Source organism: Parambassis ranga, chromosome 5 (assembly GCF_900634625.1).
Source record: "Parambassis ranga chromosome 5, fParRan2.1, whole genome shotgun sequence".
Taxonomy (NCBI): Eukaryota; Metazoa; Chordata; class Actinopteri; family Ambassidae; genus Parambassis; species Parambassis ranga.
The window spans coordinates 11,521,863-11,547,763 of record NC_041026.1 but is presented as its reverse complement, the minus strand read 5'-3'; the positions used below and the strand labels follow the sequence as shown (position 1 = coordinate 11,547,763).

The 25,901-nt window shown below is 42.2% G+C and overlaps 2 protein-coding genes across 5 annotated transcripts; one reads left to right on the top strand and one right to left on the bottom strand.

Moving 5' to 3' along the window:
• Positions 1–5,512: 5,512 nt before the first annotated feature.
• On the top strand, positions 5,513–11,113 carry trib3 (tribbles pseudokinase 3). Its single transcript, XM_028405995.1, has 4 exons — positions 5,513–6,048; positions 8,393–8,665; positions 8,763–9,055; positions 9,141–11,113. The coding sequence occupies exons 2-4, from the start codon at positions 8,393–8,395 to the stop codon at positions 9,631–9,633; spliced, it is 1,059 nt and encodes a 352-aa protein (XP_028261796.1). The 5' UTR covers positions 5,513–6,048; the 3' UTR covers positions 9,634–11,113.
• Positions 11,114–13,182: 2,069 nt separating this feature from the next.
• Positions 13,183–21,204, bottom strand: atrip (ATR interacting protein). 4 transcript variants are annotated; one of them, XM_028405993.1, is made up of 19 exons: positions 20,879–21,204; positions 20,445–20,546; positions 20,009–20,355; positions 19,447–19,529; positions 19,067–19,237; positions 18,870–18,982; positions 18,215–18,375; positions 18,032–18,130; positions 17,831–17,936; positions 17,358–17,516; positions 16,724–16,985; positions 16,549–16,602; positions 16,266–16,441; positions 15,098–15,234; positions 14,906–14,997; positions 14,540–14,626; positions 14,375–14,453; positions 14,080–14,292; positions 13,183–13,471 (listed from the first exon to the last, which is right to left on the bottom strand). In XM_028405993.1, the coding sequence occupies exons 3-19, from the start codon at positions 20,352–20,354 to the stop codon at positions 13,398–13,400; spliced, it is 2,412 nt and encodes an 803-aa protein (XP_028261794.1). In that variant the 5' UTR covers position 20,355; positions 20,445–20,546; positions 20,879–21,204; the 3' UTR covers positions 13,183–13,397. The 4 variants fall into 4 exon arrangements, with proteins under 4 accessions (XP_028261794.1, XP_028261793.1, XP_028261792.1 ...); XM_028405992.1 differs by having other exon boundaries at positions 20,928–21,204; XM_028405991.1 differs by lacking the exon at positions 20,445–20,546 and having other exon boundaries at positions 20,928–21,204.
• Positions 21,205–25,901: the final 4,697 nt, after the last annotated feature.

Below are 25,901 nucleotides of genomic sequence, written 5' to 3'. Positions count from 1 at the left end.
AAAGTTTTACCACCAAATAAAAACTGAATCAGAATGTGCAATCTGCCTGTCGAAAGTTGCAAAGTCGCTCTTTGATTTTTATTTATTTATTTTAGGTTTGAGACGTTGGATTTGATCTCATATAAATCCAACAAAGACTGAACTACTGGACCGAAACCAGGCGGCTAATCAGCAGCTAAACTCAAGATTTAAATTTGCTGATGTTATTATATTATCATTATTATCATGAACAGGTTTCACAGCTTAACTAAAGACAAACAGAAGAGGTCAAAGGCCAGACCCCTCTTTTAAGTGAATAATGTGTCTGCACACACACACACAGACAGAGACACACACAGAGACATGTCACAGAGGATGGAGTCGTCATGCCAACAGAAGACATTACTGCTGGTTTCATCACAGAGACAATCCCAGGCTGGCCTCAGCCTGTGTGTGTGTGTGTGTTTATAGAGATCTACCCCCTTCACACACATACAGTATTTAAGTGTCTTCTTATCTCAGTTTTGCATCATCCCTGGTGACCTCTGAGTATGTGTGTGTGTGTGTGTGTAGTGGGGATTACAGAGGAGGCTGAACTGAGAGAGAAGCTGAGATAAAGCTGAGATAAGATCAGGTTTCATTACAGAAAAAAGAGCACGATAATTATAACCACTAATAATCTGATGTCGATCAGACCTTCGAGGCTTCTTTTGTTATGAATAGGAAGATCGATCAAATAAAATGCTGACAAAACACCAATTCAGCACATGTTTAAAATATATGAAAGTTCCCGAACAAAAGTAGAAGGAAGGAATAAAAAAATATTAATATAAAATTTAACATACCATTAAGCACCATCAGAGGTGTGTGGCATTTGGTCTTGCTAGTTAATTCAGTTTTGAAGAGTTTCTTAAACGTAGCTGTTGCCATGACGGCACCAAAAACGTCAGTGTTCTTATGGTGAGTTACATATGTTTATACATGTCCGGAATTTCCTGTGGGGAAATTGGACCCAGCACTGGAACCTAACCCAGCTGCTGATGAGTGAAAGGCGAGGTATACCCTGAAGCCTGGAGAACCCACACAGGAGACCAGAAACCTCCACACAGATCCAAACCTCCATGCTGTGAGGCGTCAGCGCTAACCACCGAACACCACCGTGCTGCCGACTCATTGCCATGGTAGCCAAAAATGGGGCAGGGAGGAAAATGTTTGACTTTTTACTCATGCAGCATCAGGGAAAGTGAAGTGTTTGTGGGAGCTCCTGAAATAAAACAATGATTCCATTATGGACACAGACCACATCCACCCCTCTAAATCCTCATACACACAAAGATGGCAACACGACATCTGTCATTTCTGGAGTAGGTCAGTATTGACCAAATGTTCTGACAGATTTCTTCTTCAGTTGTGTTTATCTGTCATCTGAGTGGGATCAGAGCAGACTGTGGAATAAGTTCCTAAAAGTTATCCACAGTTTAGAGCTGCTCTGACTGAGTTTTAAGGCTGCTGGAGACAAATAAGTTGACTACATGAAAGTACACCTGCATCGTTAGGTTAGCTCTCTGATACATATATTTAATCTGCATTTAGCCTAGACCACAGAGTGAGCAGGCTCAGAAGAATACGCTAACGGGTGTTTTATCGTCTAACCACCCCGAGGCTTTCACAGCCTTTTAAAACTCCCACTGTTAGCCAAATTTTAAACTCAGTGTGCTTCCCTGAGGCTCACTGGATCAGGATGCCCTGAAGCTAAACACAGAGAGAGAGAGAGAGAGAGGGAGAGAGAGAAAGAGAGAGAGAGACCACCGAGAGATCAGATGGCAGGTCTGCATACAGGAAGTAGATTAAAAACATGAAGTCACACACTGCAGCCTGACTAGAGGGAAGATACAAACTTCACAGCAGCACAGGTGTGAGACGGGACGATCCTGAGGACTGTGTGTGTGTGTGCGCGCGCGCTTTGTGAGTGTTGTTCCCAGTCTGTGTGTGTTCTCGTGGCAGGCCGTAGTTGAGTCAGACACTTGGCCTCTGATTTCATCACGTCGGTTATGAAAGAGACAGTAAAGTTTAACACACACACATCATACACACACACACACGCAGTGTTCCTCCTCCTCTGTTTCTTCAATATTTCATCATGTGTCGTAAAAACACGCTAACCATGTGGAGATAACCTGCTGTGTGTGTATGTGTGTGTGTAATCAGGTCAGTCTTTACCTGCTGCTGGGAATTTGTCCAATCAGAGCAGAGCTGTCTACACACGGAGGTCAAAGGTCACCACGGGCACAGGAAATCTGCATAATGAAGGTGTGACCTCATTTCCTGTAGAGCAGCAGGTGTCTGTGAGTCCTGCAGGGATTAAAGGACTCGTTCAGCTTCACGTCCATGTGCGCACATGAAGAGTGTTCAGTGTGTGAGGTGATCTCTTCCTGTTGACACTGTTGATAAATAAAAATCCTCATCCTTCCTCTGCCTAAAAAGAAACTACTGACATTCAGCTCATGATAATTAAGAGGCTTAAACAGCTTTAGTTCCAACTTTTCTTTAAGAAAAAAAAACACTCTGTTGTGTATGAATCTATTGATCTGTTTCTGCTCTAAAAACTAAAAAGTAAAAGAAATAAAATACACTGAATGCCATTTTTACCATAAATTGATAAATAGAGAAAAATAAATAAATGAAGTTATAGTTCAGATAAGTTCATGCTGCACACTGCCTGCCTACATTAACAGCTGCTGTTTTAAATCTGCACCTGTGGTTTAATCTGACCTGGATGCTGGGTCCTGCAGAGGGTCAGTGTGTCTGAGCGTCTACTCAAACGGTTCACATGCTGCTGGCGGCCGGCTTAGTTTTCAGCTGAAATCAGGTCAACCTCATCTCACAGCTTCAGCTGAAAACCCTCAAACTGCACCTCTGAGTACACTCTTTACACTCTGTAGGTACATGACTTGGTTGATTTGGGGGGGGGGGGGGGGGGGGGGGGGTGCTGACAACAGCTATGTATGGCCAGCTGATCTACTGAGTTAATGAAAGCGTGTGTTATGAATTATATCAGAATGTGACAAACACTGCAGTTCCACAAATGGCCACTTGAGGCTGCTGCCCAACTTTACAGCAGAAACAAACAAACACATTTACAGATACGGACGGAAACATTGTGAGATAGTTTGTCCTTCAAGACAGTTGTTTCAGCGGTCATTTAACTCAACTAAGATGAGGCTTACATATGACAAATACAGGAGTGGCTCCTTTAAGTGAAACCTGGGTGCCATCATAGGTCACATGACCTCTGATTAAGCTCTACCTTTTTGCCCATTAATGGGAAAACTGCTGGATTTTTAGCATTTATTATATTATATTTTTAGCATCATTGGAAATTAGCCGGACCAATGTGCAGCAACTAAAGTTCTGAATGCATCACATTTATTTAGAATGCTGTGCTTATGATCACATGCTCACCCTGTTCAAAACTCTTAGCTTAGCATGCTAACATTTGCTAATTAGCACCATCTGAATTTAATGGGAAGTTCTTTTAGGTATTTTAATAAAGTAACACGTCTAACTAATACAGTATGTGTGACAAGAACATGATGACTAACAACCATCTTAAATTACACAGTCAGCTGACAGCTGATCCTGCAGGTTATAGCTCACCTGTGTGCAGAGCAGGAGGGGCGGGGCTGAGGTAAGTCACCTGAGGTCAGACCCTGAGAGGAAACAACACAGGAGCAGTGTTTCAGGGACACGTGTTTCAACAGAGACTCACAGGGTAATCAATGATTTATCAGCAGCTTTTTCTGAAACTCATACTGGTTCATTCTTATTATGAACATCTGTTGTGCATTCATTATCATGCTGAATATTAGATGAGGCTTAATGACATCGATTCTTATTCTACAAAAAAAAAAAAAACAAGTCTGTGTGTTTAACACACTCAGGTCAGCATGTGTGAATGAGTCTGACTGCAGACTGAGCCGAGATTAAGGTCAGAGGTAAGCAGGTGAGTTGAATGAGTTCAGTCAACACTGTGATAAACTCACATACCAGCAATTAATTATTGTTTTCACTTCTGATCAGAGGATCCACATTTTTTTCATGTTGGACTGTCCGGCTGTTGGACACTAATTTGAGTTCTCATCAAATGAATCCACAGCCAGCAGGTCATTAGCTTAGCTTAGCATAGACACTGAAACCAGGACCAGCTGCCAGGCAAGCAGGAGGATACAGGAAGTGGCTGTGTGCACTGAATCATACTGAGGAATGAAGCTCATCTTCCCTGCTGACAGGGCAGACTGTTGTGGGTCTGATGTGTTGATGTCTCCACGCACTTTAAACAGTGTGTAACAATAACTGACTCACCATCTGCCTGCGGCGGGTCACTCGGAAACATCCACTGACAGGACGCAAACCTGTCTCCTCTGGGAAGAAAAGAAGAAACACACAAGGATCAGTCCAAATTAAACACTGCTGTATTTAGAAGGTTTTAATGTGAATAAAAGTCGGCTGGGTCACTGATGAGTGATCCTCTGACAGGATGATGACATTATGTTTCAGTATTACAAACTGGGTGTTGCTGACATTCCTGAGCAAAGTAACAAATCATTCACAGTTATTTTTGTTTCCAGAGAAGGAGAGTTTAAGAAAGAAGGAGAGTTAAGACAATAAAACAGTCACCTCTGTCTTTCCTTTACTCTGCTGTGGTTACAAGTAGACCGAAACATCTCAAATTACATCTGAGATATATTTTATTATGGAGGTGTGGCACGGATACTAACTGCTGACAACAACGCATTCCAAAACGAAACAAAACAAAAACACCTTCAATTAACACTTAGAACAAGAAAAAAACATCTGTATTAACTTCAAGTGCACATTGTGTCTGAAAAGTCTGATAAATAAAGTGTATTATTGACACATTTTTCTGGTTTCTAAGATTAGGATTAAGAAAACCTTTATTTGTCCCACAATGGGAAATTGTGTTGTTGCAGCAAGATAACATCAGTAAAACTGTAAAAATAAGATAAAAGTAAACTACCGATAACAAAGCTTGAAAGTCGAACACACATTTGACAAAAAACAATACAATAAACAATAAACCGCTAATGTCAAACTTATATTTATATTTAAAAACACAGTTTCAAGTTGTGTCCAGTTGAATTCTGGGTAAGAAACATTTAAATTGTCTTCTAGTCTAGATATATAACTGGGACTCAAGCAGCTGTTGTGTAAAATTAAATGCAGTGATCTGTGCTGTCATGTTTTGTTTTGTTTATCCTCATTTCTGGATCATTATTTGTAAAGTTTGATCACTTTTTAGGATAAAAAAGCAGAAAGGGGAGCTGACGTCATCACGTACAAACACGTTTGAACATCATTATAACAGAAATCTGCCACGCAGTGTGGATTTACTCGGACCTCCTCGTGCACAGTGTCCCGCAGTCGGTTTTCTGACGACTGAGCAGCGCGCGATTGCAACATCGAAGCTCCGCCCCCCCTGGATGACGACACCGCGGGAGGAAACAACGAAACCAAACAGAGCCCGACTCCACAGTCCGGCTGAAAGTTCTGGAGAGCAGCAGGACCAGCGCGGAGCAGCGTGGACCTGACCCACCCCGACCACGTTTACATTCAGATCCACAGACAGACGGACAGGAGGACCGGGGGACTCTGTGTGGTCCCGCTTTGTTCACTTTAGAACCGGATATACATTATTTTTTCAAAAGAAAAACAAGTTTCATTTTTATGTTTTGCGCAACAGTTCCGGTTTGTTTACGTAGATTTTCAATCAGACTGTTAAATTCAGACCAAAGAAGAAGAAGCTCAGTGAGAACAGCAGCTGACCGACTGACGACAGGTTGCGCAACCCAGACAATAACCAGCAAACAAAGACGTCACCGCCGCCAGTGCTCCCAGTATCACACCAGTCGGAGCTAAAGCTTTGTTTCATGTCTCTGTAAACTTCTGCTGCACGGAGCATCAGACCCACCAACACTTCGACCTGAACAGAACTGGACCCGGTTTCTGCTGAAGCTCCTGGTTTCCTGTTGACCTGCAGTCTGTCTGAAGGTAAGAACCGGACCAGAGAGCGGTTCTAAGAGCAGACCCTGCACTTAGACAGCACATAAACTTTAAAAACCAGGCTGCGTATTGTGCGTAACTGCCCTTTAATGTTGGACTATCTTTAGAGATGTATAAATGTTCATACTAAACTTCATATGTTTGAATAATGATACACAATAGGAAGAATAAGTGAGTTAATGCAGTAAAGTATGCTACAATAGTTCAGGTTTTAAGGTTTGTGTGTAATTAAGTTTATAACACAGTTTATTACAGGGGAAAGAGTTCATTGCACCAATTTTAAGCAAAGTTTACCATTTATACAGGCAAACTCAGCCTCGTCTTACACAGTCTTCAGCTGATTGATTTAATTGCTTGTTGTGGTTTTAGCCTTTAGGACATTTTAGCTGTTCTGATTGGATGAGGACGAGGATCTACCTCCTTAAGGTCCGATAAACAGGGTCAGATGCACAGATGGATTATTCAGTTCACTTCAAATCACACACAGAGCTCACCTGCCACCAGGTAATCGACCAACCAGCTTCTCAGCTGATGGACCACCTGCTCGACCACCTGACCCACAGCCTGTGAACAAATTAAAACAAAAACACAGTCAGCGCCAGCGCCTACACACAGGCTGCACTCAGTCAAATCAGGAAATATATATACGTTAAAATAACCATTATTAATGTTGTTCACATGGTCTCTAACTGGAAAACATATTTTCAGGCTCCTGTTGCATCAAAAACAACAGATATTCATAGAAACTACAGGAATAGTTATAAGTCACTAATGTAGACGGAGCTGAACGTACATAAACTGTATTAAAATTGAGTCAATAAATCTGTTGTATGTAAAATTAAACCACAACAAATAAGAATCACTTCTTTTAAGCATTAAATTCTAACACACTGTAGTAAATCCAGCATCTTGAAAGATTTATTAGGTGTTTTTTTAAATATTTGGGTGAACGTTTGATTCTGATTGTTTTCACGCTGTACATTTCTACCTGATAATGGACACTTTGGCCATTAAACACTAAACACACCAAAAGGTTCAGATGTTAAAATTTGTAGCCTCTGGAAGCTTATATAGATATATATAAGTATATATACTTATATAAATAAGCTCATGAAGATCTCTTGTAGTGTATTAATGTTTAGTGTTAGTTTTCTCATCACATGGATGCATCCAGGATTTAAGTTAAAAACAGAAATAAATACAAAATGTTAAAATAAACCTTCTGTAGCTCGTTCACAGCCTCTTTAAAATTTACATACATTTACTCAAAAGTCAGAATTAAAACAAACCCTTCACGTCAATGTTTGAATGTTATAATTTATGTATATTTTATTATTCAATATAGCTGTTCTTGGCTACCTTTTGAGAACTCCATTTCCCATAAGCCTTTGCTCTTAGGTCTAACTTACAGTAGAAAAAGGATGAAAGAATAAAGATTTGTTTAGAAGGTAGCGCTAACAACTAACAAGTAAAAATACATCTTGGAGCAGAGTGCTGATGGGGAAGAAAACACCTGACAATTTTTTCCTGGGAGCTGCATTTTTTTTTAGTGTTTATTTTTTAATGGATGCTGCTGCAGTGGACGATTATTTAATTTAATTAAGAAAGACCAGTCAAATGAATCCTGAAGTGAATGCATCACATGAAGTTCAGTTTTGTGCTCAATCACTTTCTGATTGTGACACCACCGCTGAATGATGGAGAAATTCTTTGCACATATTCAGTTTATTTTTGTGTATGTGTGGGGGTGGATGACGTTACCGTGGTGATGCCTGTGACTCAGGGTGTTTCAGCAGAGAGAAAGTGGCCCTCAGCAGGCTTTGACGTAGCGCCCCCACAGTGACCACAAGCTATGAACAACTTTATATAAGTCACACACTCCCTCTGACACAGTGTGTGTGGCAGTTGTTGACTATATTTAAAGCCTGTTTAAACTATAAACTGTTGTGCTCTGATGCAACGATCTGAAAGCTGAAGCCCTGTCAGCTTACAGGAAATTGCATCATGAAGCCTATAGACACGTTGACTGTGTAAAATGTGAGCAGCGGGGACGCAGAACACACTGAGATGTGTTCCTGATACAACTCCTATTACGGCATGTGGAAATATTACTGAGGAGGGGTTTAGTGGAGAAAGCAGTGAGGCTCAATGTGGTGTTGCCAGCAGAGGGCGCTGCAGTGCTTTTCCAAGCTTGTGCCACAATATTTAGGTTCCTGGACTACATACAAAACATAAATTTATATTTTAAAAAATGTACTTTAAAAGTACATTAAAAATATTTTATTAAAATGTTTGCATTAACTAAACTGATGATGTCTCTTGTCTTCTCCAGATGAGCATGAGTGTGTCCACAACCAGATCTCAACTGAAGAGGCTGCTAGACAAGCCCCAAGAAAACTTGCTGAAACGGAAACGTCTCTGTTTGACTCCACCCCCATCCAACACTGGTCTATTGCCCTGTCCCTTGCCCACAAGCCCCACCCCCAACTCCACCCAAAGCCAGTCTCCATCCAGAGTGGGTTCGTACTTCCTGTTTGAACGACATGAGAAGGAGGTGACCTACAGGGCGGTGCATGTGCACACACAGCGGCAGTTCACCTGCCAGGTAGCAGAGTGCTAATAACTCAGTAACACAACAGGTAATGCTAAAATACTGCTACTAAGTACTACTGACCGGTTCGCCCTGGTTGCTGTGGTTACAGGTCCTCCCTCTGCGCGGGTACCAGGAACGCTTGGCAGCCTACGACCGCATCGGTAACCATGAGAACATCTGCGGTCTGCAGGATGTGGTGGTTGGCCAGGACAACGTGTATGTCTTCCTGCCTGGTCACCATGGTGACATGCATGCATATGTCCGCAGCAGGAAGCGGCTTGACGAAGAGGAGGCGGGGCTTCTGTTCACTCAGATGCTGAACGCTGTGATGCACTGCCATCAGCATGGAGTCCTCCTCAGAGACCTGAAGCTCCGCAGGTTCGTCTTCACTGACAAATACAGGTGAGCCTCTGATTCTACTCTGAATTGTAGTACTCCCTTCATCACTGGTAGTCCAGATACTGACTGGTGCGTTTCCCTCCTGCAGGACTCGTCTGGCCCTGCTTGGCCTTGACGATTGCGTCCTCCTGCGTGGTAACCTCAACGACGACTCTTTGACGGACAGACATGGCTGTCCCGCCTACGTTGGCCCTGAGCTGCTAACCAATGGAAACGGCTCTTACTCAGGTCGCGCTGCAGACATCTGGAGCCTGGGCGTGTCTCTGTACACTATGCTTATTGGACGATACCCTTTTCAGGACACACAGCCTGCAGCGCTGTTTGCCAAAATCCGCCGTGGGGCATTTAGCCTTCCTGATTGGCTCTCATCTGAGGCCAAATGTCTGATTGGCTGCATGCTGAGGAAGTCACCTGCTGAGAGACTGAAAGCGTCCGAGCTGCTCATGCACCCATGGCTGACCAACCCCCGAACGCCACATCACAAAACGCACAAGGCGCATCAAAACTCATACACAACACTACAACAGAGTAAACAAGAAGATGACGACCAAGTGGTGCCGAGGTGGATCGAAAAAAAGTAACATGCATTCACGCACGTGAAAGAAACTATACTGCCAAAATAAATCCTAAAGCTTCCAACCAAGTCTGAACCAACAAACCTCACTTCGACACACAAATTAGTCTCCTCAAATAAAGACACAAAAGTCTGATCCTGGATTACTTGAGCCGCAGGTGCCTTCCTCTGTGTTTCAGTTCAAGCCCCGACTCCTCTGACAGCGTGGCTTATGAAGGCGACGCTCCTCCATGACTGAACCTGCTACTTCCGCAAATCATTTTGCACTTCAGCAGATTCCTAACAGAGTCACAAGATCCTAAAATAGTAGCATTGTCAGGTGCTCCTCATCAAGCCAGTAATTACTTAATAAGCCAATAACAATTAGTGTAACAGTATAATGGTGCATATGTCCATCAATTTTAAGTAATCGGATTTCCTAAAGGTCATACAAATGAGAGACCAAGTTTCTGTAATTGTCTTTGGGGACATACAGAATCCTTTATGTCTCTTGGCCTGAATCTTTTCAAAAATGATTATTCCAAAGTAGCCTGTAAAAGTATGCACACATTGTCTGAAGGTTGTGGAAAAGTTTATCACTGATACGCAGCTTGTGAAATAAGTGAGAAACCTGATTATACACCTACTCCAAGCAATTACTGTCACTTAAAGGCATCTAAATATACTGGTGTTCGGAGTGTAGGAGAGAAACATAGCCTCTGTAGCACACTTACTTTCTCTTTCTTCATTGACCAGTGATGTTTTTGGAATTGATGAGGAGTACCTGAACACACCATCTGATTAAAAATGCAGACTCTGGAGGAGGTGTAGCTTACACCTGGGACACAGGTTCTTTCTCTCAGTGTTTACACACTCTCTGGTTCCTTCATGCGGTCGTGAGAAGGATGGGTCAGTGTTGGACAATCACCACAACAACGCACATCTTTCTGAAAAGCAGACAGAGCCAGAGCAATGAATTTACTGAGCTGTGACTATGAAAACAGCTACACTATAATTAAAAAAAATGTTCCCTCTCAAACAGTTACTAGTTGATAAAAGCATTTTCAGACCTGTTATCTCAGGATCAAAACCTAATTTGGAAAATTCCTCCGTTCTTGTTGTTTTCATAATCATACAATTTCTGCAAATACTTTTAAATAGTTTTCTTGTGATGTGATAGCTAATCGTCCCCGAATAACTGTGTTTATTCTGGGACACGTCATGTACTCGGAGCTTAAAGGACTGTCTGCCTGACAAACGTGGCCAGGATCTGACGTCCTCCTAAAATAACAGTAGTTCATTTCTGATCACGAGAAAACTATTTCTAATACCTCAATGCTAATTTAATCTCAGGCTAACCAGAGAGGATGAGCACTATTTATTGACATGTACAAAACATAATGAAGTCATGATCTTGAGATAACTGGACTAAATGTAAAACTTTGACTGAGACTATGGTACAGACCTCAGCTACAGATGGAGACTAAATAAAGATGTTTCAAAACTGTCAAGGTCTTAAGCTGTTTTTTGTTTTTGTTTCAGTTGAATTATTGGTGTAGAATATGTCTGTATTCTTTCGTTCAAAGATGACCGAGTGACAAAATCAGCACATGCTGATAACACGGAATTGTCTTCCAATTGTGGACTGTATACCTTGCTAAAAATAAGTGTTTCAACCACAAAGAAAAGACTGTTAATAAAGAGTTAAGTCAGGCAGGTAGGGTTGGGTGATATTGGCAAAAAAGTTACCGTATTTTCGCGACCATAAGGCGCACCGCATTATAAGGCGCAGTGTCAGTTACACGGTCTATTTCTGTCCTCAGCGCATACACAAGGCGCACCGTACTACAAGGCGCAGGTTACGCTAAAACATACCAGTACGTAAATTCAGTAAAAACCGGCTGGATATCAGTGAGGAGCCAATGCAGCCTCTCTCTCAACGGTGGCAGCGTGTCTGGTACTCAGCCCATACACAAGGCGCACCGTATTGTAAGGCGCAGGGCCGACTTTTGAAAAAATTTTAGACTTTTAGGTGCGCCTTATAGTCGTGAAAATACGGTAATCACGATTAAATGTGGCATTTAGCCGATAACGATGAATTTGGCGATTAATTGATGACAATTGCACTTACATGCTTTTGACTCTAAATCGCCACATTGTTCTAAAATGATACCAGTCAAGTTACTTCATTCTAATAGTGATTAGGCACAAACCAGCCATGTTTGAAATATTTATTGATAAGATGCACAATGCACAAACTGTTTCAAAATAATAATGAAGCAAACATTTAAACATTGGTAACTGTCCTTCAAATGTTCTTATCTTAAGTCACAGAGCAGTGCATATCAACATTAAAATTAAACAGGACAGATAAGTTCAGAAAAGTCACATCAGTGATTATTTCAAGTTAAAAAATGTGTCTGTGCAAATGAACCTGTGACTGGATATATCACAGACTAGTGCATGTTTTCACTCATACTGTAGAACAGCAGCAGAAAAAACAAACAAACAGACCGGACAATTCCACATTTAAATGTATGTCTGTGCAAATCAACCTGCCTTACGTTCTTCCAGCGCTTAGTTTGGTCTTAAGCAGCACAATGACTGAACGTATCACAGATTCTCGGCTGAGTGGAATTCTTTCCAACATCTGCTGGACGAGACTTCGCTGTTGTAATGTTTTCCTGTGTAATGTGTAATGTTTTCTTGCTGTGGAGTCCGTAAATAAAGATCGGAGTTTATATTTTTGAGACGAGCAAAAAGTTCCAGTTACTATGGCAACAACCAACGCTCCACGCATCACCTAATGCATGTCGCGTAGGCGCAGTACTATATACTACTCTGTAGCCGGTGTTGTAATAATAATAATAATAATGCATTGGTCTTATATTGCGCTTTTCTGCTCTGTTGGGCAGGCACTCAAAGCGCTTACATTGAGATGCATTATTCTTTCACACCACATTCACACAGTGGCAGTGGTAAGCTACCAGTGGTAGCCACAGCTCCCCAGGGGGGAGACTGACGGAGACGTGGCTGCCAAGGTGCGCCTACGGCCTCTCCGACCACCGCCGATTCATTCATACGCATTCATACACCAGTGAGTGCACTGGAGGCAATGCGGGTAAAGTGCCTTGCCCAAGGACACACAAGCTGGGGGAGGAGCTGGGGTCGAACCACCGACCTTCCGGTTATTGGACAACCCTGCTCACCACTGAGCCACTGCTGCCCTGTGTTGTGTCCTCGTTGCGCTTTCTTCGTGCTCCGGCTTACGGTGACAGGCATTGAACCTCTGTTAGGAACGTGCTGCTCCGCATCATTTAACTGAACACCACTGCCTTCCGCCATTATTGTTATTGTGGGCTCACATGTGCGCGGGTGATGGTGAGAGTACGTCGCACACAAAAATGCGTCATCAAGACGAGCCACTAATCGCCGTAATCGATAAGTGGCAAATATTAATCGGTGACAGTTTTTCTGACGATTAATTGCACACGATACCTACCTACATACCTACAGGCAGGAGAGATAAGAGTTAAAGAAAGACAGAATAAATGTGAACATGACCACTGACAGCAGCTGTTATTCTCGCCTTCATCTTTTATTGTTAAATCCCATCAGACAGCAGAAAAGAAAGCCATTACTTCAGTCACACCTCACTTCTAATCCTTCATCACTCTTGCCCTGCACTGCAGAGACACGTCTGTCCTTGTCTGAAACGTCTGATCAACAGTCGGTAAGTTGTCCCTCATGTCGGTTTTTTGTGTCACTAGTGGAATCGGTAGGAGCAGCCAGTCAGGAGCCAGTGTCTGTGTCCATGTCATCAGTGTCATCACCTTCTGAGCGGCAGATCTCCTCCAATGCCAGCTCTGACAGAGAGGACAAGACATGATCTTTACTTCAGTAATTACATGGTGAAAATCCAGGCGAGTTAAAAATGACTTGCTCAGGTGTAAGATTTATCAGCAATGTGATGCAATGTTAGACATCCTGTTGTCAGCTCAGTGCAGAAGAAAAGTCAAAGATCACTTTTAACTGCATCAGTTTGTCAGATTTGTGCACTTGTGGCTGTTTGCTGATACACAAAAAGCAGGGAAGCTGTATTACACAACTGTGGACATATGCAGTTATGTAACGACTAAAATTACCACCTTGTGATATTCAGTATGTAATAATCACTCTGATTCAGCCAAGGTGACAATTAGTCATATCTGGAGGGGGCGTGTGAATAAACTAAAATAACTGCCCCATGGTTGTATGCCTCTGCCAATACATATAATAATATATGTACTGATGTTGATCCATGCATGAAAATCTGCATATGGATTGTTGAATTATGGACAAAAACTGTACTATTGTCATTGGCAGACAGAAAGTAGGAAACAGTTATGGTTCAACTCCACTAATGCTACTAGCCTGCACACTATTCATGTTCAAAGATGAGTTTAGTGAAAACAGATTGTGTGTCTGTGTGTACCTTCACTCTCACTCAGTTCAGGGATCTTCCTCAGTGTGTCTCGTACAGCAGGGATCACCTGGTCATACATGTGCAGAAGCGGCCGACAGCTCTCCGAGAAGCTGCCGTGATGCAGCAGCAGCCAGTGTAACAGCAGCAGACACTCTCTGAGCAGAGAGGCAGCCGGACCACGCCACCATGGCAATGAATGGCACTGCAAGGGCAAGGCTGAGCCTGAAATATAAACACACCACTCTTACTGACAGAATGGTAAATGTTTTTTTTGATATCATTTCATATATGAAAGGTGGATCACCTGTTGAGTCAGATGGCTCCTGAGTCCCTCTGAGATCCAACCACTGACGATGGAAAATAATCACCACAGTCTGAACCAGCTGTTGAAGACAGAGAGGGAGTCTTTAGAAAGAGTTGTTTAATGTCACTTTACAAAGAGTCAAAGCTGCGAGTCAGGGAGTGGTACCTCGGTATAACACTGACAGGTGCTCTGCAGGTCAGTGCTCCAGCTCTCTGCTCTCTGAGTCATCAGCCTGCTCAACAAACGAATTACCTGAAACAAAAACATAATGACATAATGACGACCAACCAAGAAATGTAAATTTCAAATAACCAGAATCATTCATTAAGACCATTCACATAACCCATTCAATATAATGTAAATGTACACACTTATTTCTTTAGCAGTCCTGTCAGCCACTATTTCACTGTATGTGGTGGGTATCTGAAAGCAGTTTATATTAAACGCACTAACATCATAAGGCTACCATTATTCACCTCTACCTCCCCTGTATAAGTCATGATGTCTCCACAGTGTGTGTTTGTGCATTACCTGTAGATCCAGCTTTACCCAGTCAATGTTTGCTGCCTGGTTATCTGGTCTGGCTCTGATGTACTGAAATAACTTCAGGAAAACACAGGGCTCTGAAGAGAACAGGAAAAAAAATCAGCTGATGTCCACCAGTGATCGTTGTCAGTGTATAAATGATAAGGAGCTGCACTGTCACTGAGGTTGGGGTCTCACCGTGCTGGGAGCGGAGCTGCTTGGCCAGCGTCTCGTGGTCAGACATTGATGTGAAGATGGACACACACTCTGAGACTGTGTGCAGCCTGCTGTCTGTGGATACATACATGCACAACACCTGCAACACACACTGCAACCTGAGAGAAAGGAGACAAAACAGAAGTAATTAAGTTTTAGTCATTGTACATCTTTACAACTATTCCACATACACTTCACATTCATGTGTGAGTGCTACATACACATTTACACAGCCACTTTAATAATAATAATAATGCATTGGTCTTATATTGCGCTTTTCTGCTCTGTTGGGCAGGCACTCAAAGCGCTTACATTGAGATGCATTATTCATTCACACCACATTCACACAGTGGCAGTGGTAAGCTACAGATGTAGCCACAGCTCCCCAGGGGGGAGACTGACAGAGACGTGGCTGCCAAGGTGCGCCTACGGCCTCTCCGACCACTGCCGATTCATTCATGAAACTTGTGCAGCAACGTTCACTACAAGGATTTTAAGGCTGATGGTGGTTTTCAGAATCTTTCAGCTGACCCCGGTTTTTCTCTTAAAGTTTCATCAGCTAGCTCTCTTCTTTGTAACGTCACCACAGCGACAGTAAATCACTGCAGGTAATTTAGTTAGTCGTTACATAACCACTGACAATCAATAGAAAAGACACATGCACGCACGCACACGCTCTCTCTCCTTAACATAGCTAGGTGTTGCATCATACCTGGCTGTGTGCAATCCTGAACAACGTAATTCAAATCAAGCATGAAAGCAGTGTTTCATGTCAACTTCACTGCTCTCTGCGTTCCTCTCAAACTCTTTACTTTGTATTACTAATAATGCTCCAGCAGACCATTAAGATTCCAGTGACTTTGATCTTGAAGTTTGAAATCAGTTCTCATGATGTTCATGTCATATTTGACATAAATCTCTCAAATATTTCCTGACATATTGATCATGTTCAACAGACCTTGACCATGACCTTCGACCACACCATTTGCTCATCCTGGGCGCCCAGGGATAAAAACAGTGTTTACAAAACTGAACTTATATTTGGCTGCATCATACTAAACACATGAAACATGAATGTCAATACTGACAACAGCAGTTGATTCTAATCTTACATTTTAATTTTTTTTGTTTACAAATTCTGTGTGTGTACCTGTGAGTATGCGTGTGTGGTGTCCTCTCAATCAGAAGACACAATGTCTTCATGGCGTTGAGGACGAGCTCCTTCTGTGAACTGCTGCTGCCGACACAAGCATCACATAACCGCAGCAGTGACTGGAGCAAAGCATTCTGGGAGCAGAGACCTAAACCTGCAAAAGAGTGGTCCGTCTAAGACCCGACAAATAGAAGAAAAGGGGCGAGCAAACAGGGAAATTAGACATTCTGAGTTCAATATGATATTTTGATTATCACAAAAGTGGTTTTCACAATTGTACCTTGTTGTCTGCAAGTTTATTTTGAGTTTCCTTTGACAAAACGGCCTCCACCACCTGAGGAGTAAGTCAGAGGTTCAGCAAAGTATATTCACATAGTACTTAAAACAGATGAAAACTGACTGGACTTTACGGGTGTGTTCGTTTATGACAAACATGATTACTGTTGTGTCATCACCTCGTCACTGTGGGCCAGCAGGAAATGGAGGAGTCTGAGAGCAGCCAAACCAGTGTCCTCCACACTAAAACCAGACAAACCAGCATCGTCCAGCTTTCCCAGCCCAGCAGAAGCAGTGCAGCTTGCTGGAAGCGAAGTGGCAGCTGAAGAATCTGACCCACTGCTGGCAGCAGAGGCAGAGCGGAGAGAGTCCAGAGTCTGACAGAACTGAGACAGGTGAAGGTCCAAAAGAGGGAGGAGGAGGACAGCTCCAGGACACGACCTACACACACAGATTTTTCTTTCAGTTTTGAAATCAGTTAAATGTGCCCATCATATCCATATGCATATTGGTGTATTGCAGCAAACAGGCAAGAAATAATGTCCAGTTAACATAAAAACTTCAGCTGTAAAATGTTATGTAATTAACTGCCACATAACAACATATTTAACAATGAATGTAACATGGTTTTTTGTGTCTTTGCAATGATAGTGTATAAAAAAACATGTATCTGAGAGAATCTGTCATTTTAAGGGATGCGTATCAGTGAGTGCTGCTGCCACAGGAGGGCACTGTTGTCCACAGAACTGTTCAGTTATGACCGTTTTAAAATTAGTGAAGAGCAAATGAAGCGGTCTGACTCAGTCCGTCTACCTGTTGTTTCTGCTGCTGGCTTTAGCTGCTGGTCGATTCTGACTCAGCATGTTGAGTCCTGTTACAGCCAGACTCTGGACAGGATTCAGAGCAGCTCTGGGTGCTCTGCTGACACCAACTGAAGCATCAGAGTGTAGCAGAAAACCTCCGGACAGGCGACTAAAAACCAAAACAACACATCCGTCAGTGTAACAAGTTCAGCTGAGTTGTAACATTTAATGCTATTAAATCTGCCGAGTTATTAATATTATTCAAGCAATGTTTATGCAACAAAAACAAAAACACAGTATCATGGTCCTCTACACACTACACCAGTGATTCCCAAAAGCATATATTTTACATGTAATATAAATCCCAGATGATACCTGAAGATCTCTAACAGCACACTAGTGTACCGCGGCACACTGATTGGGAAACACTGTACTACACTATACATTTCTATCCAGGCTGTCATAGTTAGTGCAGGGGTTTACTTGGATGTCAGGTGGATGTCAGTCAGATTCATCGACAGCAGGTGAGAGAGGCCGAGGCTACTGGAAGACAGAGGCTGCTGCAGCAGTAACCCCAGCAGGATGCCACCTACAGGACAACACAAGGTATTACATTACAAATGGACTAGAGTATGCGTGGGCTACAAATGTAATTAAAAAATTAAACATGTCTCAACAACCAACCTCTGTGCTGCAGGGGGGCAGGTCTGATGGACAGAAAAGGGTCCAGACGTGATACTTCCTGTCTGTCACTTGATCTGCTGCTGGATGCTGTTCTGTCTGCTGTAACACACACAATGGTACACACATAACTGAGTGGTGTGATGTGATACACCATGGAGTTCGCCACTATCGTCAAGGTCTCACCATCTTTCCGTGTCTTCAGTGGGGTTTTCACTGGCGTCCTTCTAGACGATACTTGGGCCCCAAACACTTCCTTAGTGAGGAAACCATTTCCAATTGGAGAAGATGAGCTGCTGCTGCTGCTCCCATGATGCGTCTGAGCAAGAGCACTTTGGACTTTAGGACTGGGAGGAGAGAGAGAGAGAGACAGACAGAAAGAGAAAGCCTTTTGAATTCAGTGTCTGTTCTATCTACTACTGCATACTGTTAACCACAAAATGAAAAAAGAAAGTGTAAGAAAATGATTTAGTTAGTTTAAAGTTTAAAGAAACAACAGAACACACAACAGTTTTACCACAGTGTTTCCCTTGAGAAACACTTAATTACTTCTTACAACTGTCTATTAGCCCGCTTAAGCACTGTCCTCTTTGGCAAAAAAAAGAAAAGAAATAAGTTTAAACAGGAGGAACAGGGTACTTAATGCCTAGAAGGAAAAAGAAGAAGTTCTAAACGAGAGAAAACAAAGAGAAACATTGAAAGGTTCTGGAAAGAAAACTAGTGTCAAAGAAGACAGTCCTGCACAGGAATGGGCTGTCAGGTTACAAACAAACAACTTGTGCAGAAAAGACACCTCGAAGCCAGACTGAAGTATGCACGGGAGAAAGAAGGGATGACCAACCTGTTTCTAGGTAGCGGAGAGGCCGTCTTGTTTCGGTCTGAGCTGTGTAGTTTGGTCTTCATCTCATTGATCTCTGCTTCTTTAAACTGCAGTTCAGACTGCAGAGACTGAACCTTCACACAGAAAACATGTTTGTGTTATAATGAACATTATGCTTAATGTGTATATATGTGCATGCATTGTTTTAAACTCCAAACCTTTCTGTTGAGTTCCTTCTCCTTGTCGCTCTGTTCTTTTTGTTTCTGCATCTCCAACAAGAGCTGGTTTTGTCTCTGAGCCTCCTTCTCTTGCTGAGCTGCTTTCAGAGAATCCCTCAAGACGCGGATCTCCCCGCTCTTTACCATAATCTCCTCCTCGACCTCTTTCAGCTGATGACACACAAACACATTTCCATTGATGTTGTAAATATTAAAAAATATCAGCAAGCATCTTGGCATGCATATATATTATAATGCTATAATGAAAAAAGTGAACTTTGAGCAAATATTCCAAACTCAGTTTGTTCATGATGTTGCTTTCTTGAAATGTGGACTGGGGATTTGGTGTTGTTGTACACCTTACATGTTATGAGTCTCACCTTTCTCTTCAGCTCTGCATGCTGTGCCTCCAGGAGGCTATAGGCTTCCCCTCTGTCCGACCCAAACTGCTGCTGCCTGTTAACTGAACACACAAAACCACAGCATTTATCATGGTTATCAAAGTTATTTGTGTCTCCTTTACGACAGAACATTGTTAAGTTTTCCACATTTTGCACCCAAACTAGCTCTTGATCACACTAGAGGAACAGACTCAGATGTAATAAAGAGGGTAAAAAAATACAGGACCAGATGAAATAGCATTCACACCTCTTTTTTTTAGATTTTGTAGATAATATTCACAATGATTGTTTAGAACATTGACTACTAAAGTAAGTAAGGGCTTTATTTAAATAAGTTGGACAACAGCACAACTGTAATATCTATGTTCCAATTACATGGTAGCAAGGGCAAATCACCCTAAAAAAGATGAAAATAAATCTGTTAAGTGATGAATATTTATTAAAAAGAGTTGTCAGTGATATTAAAGCCTGGGATTGGCTTAAAAGTATACTTCAAGATAAATAATTACTTTTGAGAAGCATAGCTCTGCTCTGAACTCACCAAGGGGCTCCCTGCTTGACAGCCCAGCATTTCCTCTGATACTACTGTTGAAGCGAAATGTGTTCCCTCGGCTCTGATTGGTTGTGGCTCTGTTTATAGTGTTGCTCTGCCCTGTAGACAATGGCCATGTTGAACCGCGGTCTGGTTCTGTTGATTTGGACACTGGGTTAGATCCCACACCTCCCCCAGCAGAAGCTGAAGTGATGGCCTGTGAGGCAATAGTGTCAATTTCATCCAAGTCGTCCTGGGTGAAGTCTTCGTCATCACCAAATGGATCATCAAATGTCCCTGCTGTCACTACCTCCTGGTTTAAACCTCGGAGACGCTTTGTGGGCGGACAATTCATGCTGTAATAGAAGAAGAATACAGGTGAACTAAAAGCTAGACCTCCTAACTACAACAGGTTTAAGATGTCACAACTTCATATGATTAATACCTTGTTCTTCAACTTCTTCAAGAAAAAGATTTCAGTAAAATTTCCTCAGTCCCAGTTTCTGACAAAACTGTTATACTTACAGCTCAAATTTCGAAATGCTGTCTGTACAAATAAGATTAAGGAACAGTTATTTACCGATCAATTAGAAGGTCAAATGATAAACCTTTTCTTAAGCATAGTGTCAACAGTAAGAAAACTACAGGTAAACTACTAAAGTCTCAGGTATATCAGATGTCCCAGAAAGCCATGATGTTGAACAGCATACAGACGAATGCATAATCAAAACTCTTGCTTTTCCCGGTGTGTCAAAATACTCCCTGTGATTCGTTTGTAGTTTAGGAGCTAAACAGTAGCGTGGTGCAGCTCTGTTTTGGCCAATGTGACCGAGGATTACATGTTATTTGTTCATTAAATTAGCAAAATTGCTGCACAACCTGTAGGTAACAGTAGCTAAATTCCTCTGGGTTTCTTGGTTTAGGGTACCTGGATTTTCGGTGCTGCTGCTGTCGTTCGTGTCGGCTAACTAGCTGTGATTCCAATAGGAAGTTAGCATGCTAAGCTAAAACTACCCACTCCGTGACACCAGTATGGCATGTCTTTTGACACTTTAACGTTAAGGGTGTCTGAAAAACAGCACACATGTAATATCTCGGTAGTGAATTAAACAGTAGAATTAGGTTAAACAGATGATAAACATCACGAAGTTGAAGTTGTCAGGAGAGAAAAGTGTTGTTCATCCCGCTCCGGTACCGATGCTAACCTGGCCAATCAGAGCACTGCTCTCACCGTCCATCCAATCACAAGCATCCATGCGCTAAACTAGGTCTCGTACTGATCCCGATTTGGGACAAACTGTACGATAAGCGCAGAGAAAAGATTTTTTTTAAAGAAGCATTGCCACATTTGGAGTAGTGCCGCTGCTAAGCGTTAATTATATCATTCTCATTACCCTGGCTGATTAGTGAGTTATTAAAACCTTTCAAGCTTTATTTAAACCTTTATTCTAATAGATTATTATATGCAGAACTATGTTTATTTTTTGATAAATGAGGTTTCCAATACATCAGTTTCCAAAACATCATCAGTCACTGTTCCCAATATAACAATCAATCAAGACCTTGACAGGTTGATGTCCCTGAAACTATGGGAATACAATATGAAACCCACATCTTATATATTATTGCTGAGCCATTTAGCAGCAAACCATTCCTAACAGAATTTTAGTACCCTTGAATTAGTGCGAAATGCTAATTAAATGTAAAATTATGGAAAAATATAAATACATGTTGAATCATAAAACAGTTATTAAAATCCTGTAAATAACACCTGCTCCTCAGTACAGAAATGACAGACTGTCTATGATGTGGAGGCATCAAACACACTCCTACACGGAAGAACAGTAACCTGGATAATGTTAGAATTGGGACATGAAGAACCATGTCCTGTATCACATCCTGAATATGATTAAAACCAGAATACTAATAAGGTGCTAGTGTATGTGTAAAAATACTACAGGAACTGACACTGGCATTGCACAGAACAGCTGATGTAAGAATCAAGTTAAACTGGGAGTCAAATAATTGAAAAATCCTCCATTGGACATTAAAGTTCTTTCATAGTTGGATCGCCTGTATAACCAAAATGTCCACAAATGTCCCTTGAAGATCATATGAGAAGAGTGTGTCAAGATTTTCTAATGTTCTCTCTCTGGACTTTGGCAGCCGGACACTGAGATAACACAGCCGAGGGGGATTTTAACAAGGAAATCACACTGAATTTGTGAAAATTTGTATGTGTGCATCGGGCGTGAAAGTGAGGCAGACGAGTCTCTGTGTCCCCAGTGGAAACTGAAATGGATGTGTTAAGAAAAATTAAAATGATTTAATTAATCGATGCCCTTGTAACACCCACTGTGTTGGCATGTAGACTGACATCAGCTGCCAGTTTTTGAACACGTCATGTTTGAAAGCCTGGTGGATGTTCATGTGAATCTCTGCATGTATACGCTCCTCATATAGAAGCTTCTTATGGCTTCTCAGCAACAGCAAGTGTGTGTTCCATTTTTAGACACAGACAGGTCTGTGTGTCGCAGCTCAAGCTCTACAACGTGTGTGTGTGTGTATGACTCTGACACATGCTCTCTCTTTCTCTCTCTCTCTCTCTCTCTCTCTCTCTTTCCGCCTCCGTACTTTAGTACAGAAATGGCAGAGCTCAGCGACAGGCATCCAGATGCACCCGTCATCATCATCATCATCATCTGCAGCAGCAGCAGCAAGATGCACACGTACACACACACACACACAAGCATCACTAACATCTGCATCAGCATAGGATCACCAGTAACACTAGTTCTCAGTGCAGATGCATTTCCCATCTGGTTCAGCTCTTCATATCTTAAAAACATAATTCATTGAATTAACAAAGCATCTCACACACACAACAACAACACACACACACACACATATCTGGAAGGCAAGCTGGTTACCATAACAACCAAACAGACAAAGCAGGGTCAGTGAGAGTGAATCAGATGAAATGAAGCCTACATACATGTGTATGTTACTGCAGAGCAGAGCAGCAACAACGATTCTGTGCCGATTTTAGATGTTTTTTTCCTGCAGTGTCTTCTCTGGAACCACAGTAGAGAGAAAACAGAATGCCGTTCAATGTGCGCTGCGTTCACATTAAGGTGGAGATGATGTCCCTCATGATGTGATTCTGAACTATTGCCAGATCACACCTCTCTGTACTGGGAGTCATCAGTTTCAGCCTAACTCACGAGTTACACAATACTCTTAACTGACCATTTGCTCAGTCCCACCCACTACCTTTACTTATACTGTTGCTATGACTTCAAGTGCTATGCAGTCTACAGTAGCTTTTCTCCTGCATGTTTGTGCCATCAGTCTGTTAAAGCCACTGCAGATGTAACTCAAGGAGCATGAAGCACCCTCACTGCTTCAGCTGAATCCTAAATAAATAACATTTACTTGAGATTTACTCTCTACCTAATGGCTCACATTCTCAATGTAAAGGGCTGCATATGTATTTATTCTCTAAATTAAGGTGAAAACTAACAATTAAGGCAAAAAATTTTTTTCACTTTGTACTAAATCCTGACCATGAATTTATGTTAGAATAGAATAGAATAGAATAGAATAGAATAGAATAGAATAGAATATACTTTATTAATCTCTTTGGGAAGGTCCCTCAGGGAAATTCGGGTACCAGCAGCAATACAACACCGACAGTCAGAGCAAGAATTAAGTAACATAAAATAGAATATAGTATAATAAAAAAAAATAAATGATGAGAGGAATTATATACAATGTTTTAAAGAGGCATAGATTAAAGGGAAAGAAAAAAATGTACAGACAAGAGTGGAAAATTTACCATCAGATCTTTGTAATAGTTTGTTTCTTACTTCTAGCCAGTACCATATCTGTCGGCTAAAAAAAGACCTGAGCTTTTATTGTTTAAAGATTTTTTGTTTCTGAATAATTAGGTAATGGCTGCATGCACATTCAATATAATGATCCAGAAAGATAAATAGAGGAAAATAATTATTTATGCACTGCATTAAGGTGAATTAAGTATAGTATTAAAGGTAGGGAAGGAGATTTCATTTTGATGCACTTTTAGTTAAATTAGTGTAACTTCTCTTTACAATCCGATAGCAACCAATTAGTTTGGCAGTTTTGCATTAAAACGAAGAATATGAATCATCTGTGGAAGCTATAAAACGCTAAAAACATCAGCCAATCCTGCGAGGCGCCCCTGCGCAGAGAGTTGGCTGGTTGGTTGCTCTCTTCCTGCTCTGCGTGCACCAGAGAGGTACGTGCATGATGGCCGAAGTCACAGACCGCAGCTCGTCTTTAGGTAATGCGCGTCCATGTGATTGGGAGGCGTGGCTTCGGGGTGAGCTCTGAGAGAAAGGGGCGTGTGTTTATTTTCAAAATCTGGCTGACTCTCACTGAATTTTCAAAATCTCCTACCCTACCTTTAAAGAACCAAACTACAAATAAAAATCTTCTTTAAAATGTTATTTTGCTCTAGTAATTTAGGATTTCTTACATGTTGATTAAATATATACGCGACTCCCCAAGATACACAAGGAAGGAGTCCCCCTCAGACCCATCGTCAGCAGCACAAACTCAGTCACATACAACGTGGCTAAGCACTTGGCTGAACTCCTGACACCACTGGTAGGTAACACACCACATCACATCCACAACTCTCATGACTTTGTGAACAAGGTGGAGAAGATCCGAATGGACCCAGATGAGACCGTGGTCTCATTTGATGTCACCTCCTTGTTCACCTGGATCCCTACATCAGAAGCCACAGAGATGGTAAGGACGTGCCTCACACAAGACAGCCCACTCAAGGAGAGAACCAACCTCACGTCAGACCACTGTGACCTGCTGGACCTCTGCCTGACCACCACTTATTTCCAGTACAATGGGAACTTTTACAGACAGAAGCACGGCTGTGCGATGGGATCACCTGTCTCTCCTATTGTGGCCAACCTCTACATGGAAGAAGTGGAGAGAAGAGCCCTGAGTTCCTTTCCTGGAACCACCCCCACTGGTTTAGATATGTGGATGACACCTGGGTCAAAATCAAGACCGATAAAGTGGAACGGTTCACAGAACACATCAACGCAGTGGACAACAACATCAAGTTCACTCGGGAGGACACCAGGGACAACAAACTGGCCTTCTTGGACTGCACAGTACATATTGAGGAGGACAGGAGCCTTAATGTGGAAGTGTACAGGAAACCCACACACACGGACCAGTACCTGCTGTTTGATTCACACCACCCACCGGAACACAAACTGGGAGTCATCAGGACCCTGCAGCACAGAGCACAAACTGTACCAACCAGCTCGGAGGGGAAAAAGAAGGAGCAACACCACATCAGGAAGGCCCTGCAAACCTGCGGCTACCCAAAGTGGGCACTCATCAAAGCCACAAAAACAAGACCCCCCAACAACAAGAAGAAGGACAACACCAGGCGGACAAAGAACATCTCCATTCCATATGTGTCAGGAGTGTCAGAAAAACTCCGCAGGATCTTCAACAACCATGACATCCCGGTCCATTTCAAACCAATGACAACACTGAGACAGAGACTGGTTCACCTGAAGGATAAGATTCCCAGGGCAAAACACAGCAATGTGATATATGCAGTCCAGTGCAGTGAGGAATGCTCTGATCTGTACATTGGAGAAACTAAACAACCACTCCACAGAAGAATGGCTCAGCACAGGAGAGCCACCTCCTCAGGACAAGATTCAGCTGTTCACCTCCACCTCAAAGACAAAGGACACTCCTTTGAGGACAACAACGTTCACATTTTAGACAGGGAGGAAAGGTGGTTTGAAAGAGGAGTCAAGGAAGCCATCTATGTTAAGCTGGAAAAACCTTCCCTTAACAGAGGTGGTGGCCTCCG

What these genes read in the sequence shown, in the direction of transcription:
- atrip (XM_028405993.1), bottom strand. Translation starts at nt 20,354, where the DNA reads ATGAATTGTCCGCCCACAAAGCGTCTCCGAGGTTTAAACCAGGAGGTA. An exon ending in ATGCAGAGCTGAAGAGAAAG is followed by an intron (nt 19,238 to 19,446) that starts GTGAGACTCATA and finishes GTGTGTCATCAG; the next exon opens with CTGAAAGAGGTCGAGGAGGA. An exon ending in TGCCCCCCTGCAGCACAGAG is followed by an intron (nt 17,937 to 18,031) that starts GTTGGTTGTTGA and finishes GTTGTCCTGTAG; the next exon opens with GTGGCATCCTGCTGGGGTTA.
- trib3 (XM_028405995.1), top strand. Translation starts at nt 8,393, where the DNA reads ATGAGCATGAGTGTGTCCACAACCAGATCTCAACTGAAGAGGCTGCTA. An exon ending in AGCGGCAGTTCACCTGCCAG is followed by an intron (nt 8,666 to 8,762) that starts GTAGCAGAGTGC and finishes CTGTGGTTACAG; the next exon opens with GTCCTCCCTCTGCGCGGGTA. An exon ending in GTCTTCACTGACAAATACAG is followed by an intron (nt 9,056 to 9,140) that starts GTGAGCCTCTGA and finishes TCCCTCCTGCAG; the next exon opens with GACTCGTCTGGCCCTGCTTG.